This window comes from Phymastichus coffea, unplaced genomic scaffold, assembly GCF_024137745.1.
Source record: "Phymastichus coffea isolate CEN01 unplaced genomic scaffold, Cenicafe_Pcof_1.1 PCOF00029, whole genome shotgun sequence".
NCBI classification, from domain to species: domain Eukaryota; kingdom Metazoa; phylum Arthropoda; class Insecta; order Hymenoptera; family Eulophidae; genus Phymastichus; species Phymastichus coffea.
Genome location: NW_026706840.1, coordinates 1,649,459 through 1,652,377, shown reverse-complemented (window position 1 = coordinate 1,652,377; position 2,919 = coordinate 1,649,459). Strand labels below are relative to the sequence as shown.

General features: G+C 42.0%; 1 protein-coding gene across 1 annotated transcript; it reads left to right on the top strand.

Annotated features, from left to right (window-relative positions):
- The first annotated feature begins 414 nt into the window (after positions 1-414).
- On the top strand, positions 415-2,511 carry LOC131663020 (jerky protein homolog-like). The gene is made up of 3 exons (XM_058933075.1): positions 415-450; positions 666-2,176; positions 2,289-2,511. Exons 1-3 carry the CDS (start codon positions 415-417, stop codon positions 2,509-2,511), a joined length of 1,770 nt encoding a protein of 589 aa, XP_058789058.1.
- The last annotated feature ends 408 nt before the right edge of the window (positions 2,512-2,919 follow it).

The window sequence follows — 2,919 nt, the reverse complement described above, 5'->3', positions numbered from 1 at the left end:
CCCCAAAGTACAGTCGAACCTCTGCTACTGCACCCTCCGCAACTGCCCGACCTCTGCCACTGCCCGTTATCTAGCCTCTCTCACTGCCCGATTTATGACTCGAGCGCAGTGCCGTGCGCTCTCGGTCGCTTACCTGGCACCTGCCGGCGGCGCACTTTTATGAGTCTGGCGCCGACGCGTCGCTCTTCAAGATGACTCTTAATGACTTGTAATTTGTGACTTATGATTTACACTCCTTGTATTTTATGACTCTTGTAATTTGTGGGGGGAGATATGTATCTAAAGACGGGCTTTGACTTCAGTCTGTATTCGACTTTCGATGCAACACCCTCGTCCTTTTCTCCAGTTTACGTATCTCTCAGTGTCCAAAACAATTTTGTTCAATCGAGTGTACGTTTTGATTGTGTTTTTAAAATGAACTGGTTTTCAAGAAGTTTTCAAGATCAACTGGTAAGTTTACAAGTCTATTTTTACACTATATCTTTTATATTTAGTCTATAAAATAAAATAAGAAAACTTTTTTAATTTTTTTAAATAAGAAAAAAAACGCTGCCAATCAATTGTCAGTTAGCTTCTTTTATTATATTTTTCGATTCTTATTAATATTTGCGTCAATTTTTTATATATTTGTTTCATTCATTTGAATTTGTACAATAATTTTTCAGATCATGGCAGCCAAGAGTTTGAACCTGTGTCAAGTAGCTGAAATAAAGCAGAAGCTGTCCAACAATGTCAAGATGGTTCATCTTGCCAAGGAATACAGCGTTTCTCCGCACACTATCAAGAGATTGAGCCAGGGCTTGGACTTGTCTTTGGAGGAACAATCTCCGGGGACCAGAAAACGGCAGGTCAACTTGACAGTGCAGCAAAAAGCCGCTATCGTCGCAGCTCTGGACGCCGGCAAAACAACGCAGAGTTTGGCCCAGCTCTACGGCGTTGACCCGACGACGATCAGAAGAGTGAAGTCGCAGAAGCCAGAAATTATGAAGCGCGCCCTGGAATTGGATGACAGCCAGCAGAATAAGGAATGCAAGAGGATCCACGTCGAAGAGAATCCTCGCGACATGGCGCTGTACGAGTGGTTCAAGCAGCAACGTTCATCGGGGGCTCCAATCTCGGGCGATGTTCTGAAAGCTAAGGCCTTGGAGCTCAACAAGTTCGTTGGGGCAGCGGCCGATTTCAAGGCCAGCAATGGATGGCTAGAGAAATTCAAGAAGCGCTACCAGATTCGGCATTTATCTATGCAAGGAGATAAGTTATCATCCGACAACGTAGCAGCAGAGAATTTCAAAGAGGCGCTGCATTCTTACTTGAAAGAGAAAGGATACACCGAGGATGAGGTCTACAACGCCGATGAGACGGGCTTATTTTTCAAGTCCTTGCCGAAGAAAACTCTAGCGGCGGGATACGAGCGGCATCCGTCGGGATTGAAGGAGCAGAAAGAACGAGTGACTGTGATGTGCTGCGCCAATGCGTCCGGATCGCATAAAATCACTCCTCTACTCATCGGCAAGTCGAAAAATCCCAGATGTTTTTCGAAGTGCGAGAGAGAGAAACTGCCCGTCAAATACACGAACAGCCGTTCAGCTTGGATGGATCGGAACATATTCTTGGACTGGTTCGAGAATATTTTCGTCAAGGAGGTCCGAGCGCATCATCCGCCGCATCAGAAAATTCTTCTCCTGTTGGACAATGCGCCGTCGCACCCCGCAGCAGCTGAATTAAATTGCATCGCTGAGAACGTTGAAGTGATGTTCCTGCCGCCGAACGTCACCGCTTTGATTCAGCCAATGGATCAGGGCGTCATTGAAAAAATGAAAAAAATGTTCCGGAAAAATTTAGTTAAAGCGCTAGTTCTAGAAGAAGCAACATCGGGAGCAAGCGTCATCGATTTGGCAAAGAAGCAGACGGTGAAGGACTGCTGCTACCGAATTTCTAGTTCGTGGGATGTTATCAACGCCAGAGATCTCCGCAACGCATGGAACAGAATTTTGGGCAAGGACGATTCTCCCTACGAAAAAAGAGCATCGGCTGAAGAAGTTAACTTGTTGTTACAACTTCTTAAGGATAGCCCAGCCTTCGCCGACTACACATTCGAGATGGCCCAAGCATGGATCGAGGAAGATTACACGGATAATGGCTGGCAAAATTTGAACATCCAAGAAATTTTTGAAAGGTATTGTAAAAGTTTTATGTAATTATTTATATGTAATTTACATGTGTTCATAGAAACAAATATGTACTCAAAAAACATTGTATTAATATATTTTTTTTATCTATTATTTCAGAATCACGTCTAATAATCCGGAGAAGTTCGCTGAAGAAGACGAGGAGCCGATCGCAGAAGTCGAAAATATAGAACCAGAGAAAGAAGTTTCCGTTGGAGAGGCCTACGATGCGGCTCTGAAGCTTCGAACATTCTTAGAGCGAACGTGGGATTCGACGAGCGCGCAGATAAGCAATGTGCAAGAAGTCGCCGATTTAATACTAAATATATACAAACCAATGTAATTTGTATGCTGAATGTGTATGTTGATTTTGTACGTTGAATATATTTGTTGATTTTTTGTTAATTTTTTATGTTGATTTTGTATAATGTACATGATTTTGATAAAATAAAGCATAGTTAAATTTATTTATAATGTTTCTTTTAACGGAAAATTTGAAAAATTTAAACTTTATGTATGTATCTACAAACATGCATTATCACCTGATATTTTTCTAAATTATAAACAGTACATAATTTTGTTTTCTTTCACTACACTTTTTTTTTTGGGGTAAGTTGTATCACACCATTCGAGTAAAATGATTTACTGTGTATATTATAAAACAAAATTATCAGGTGATAATGCAAGCAAAATTTGTAACATTTTCTCCGGGCCCCCCTCGAGACCAGCGCGGCACGCCACTCAATGCCCG

Bases quoted from the DNA above. Each gene is read 5' to 3' on its own strand.
- LOC131663020 (XM_058933075.1), top strand. From the start codon at position 415: ATGAACTGGTTTTCAAGAAGTTTTCAAGATCAACTG. The intron at 451-665 runs GTAAGTTTACAA...ATAATTTTTCAG, and splicing joins GAAGTTTTCAAGATCAACTG to ATCATGGCAGCCAAGAGTTT. The intron at 2,177-2,288 runs GTATTGTAAAAG...CTATTATTTCAG, and splicing joins ATCCAAGAAATTTTTGAAAG to AATCACGTCTAATAATCCGG.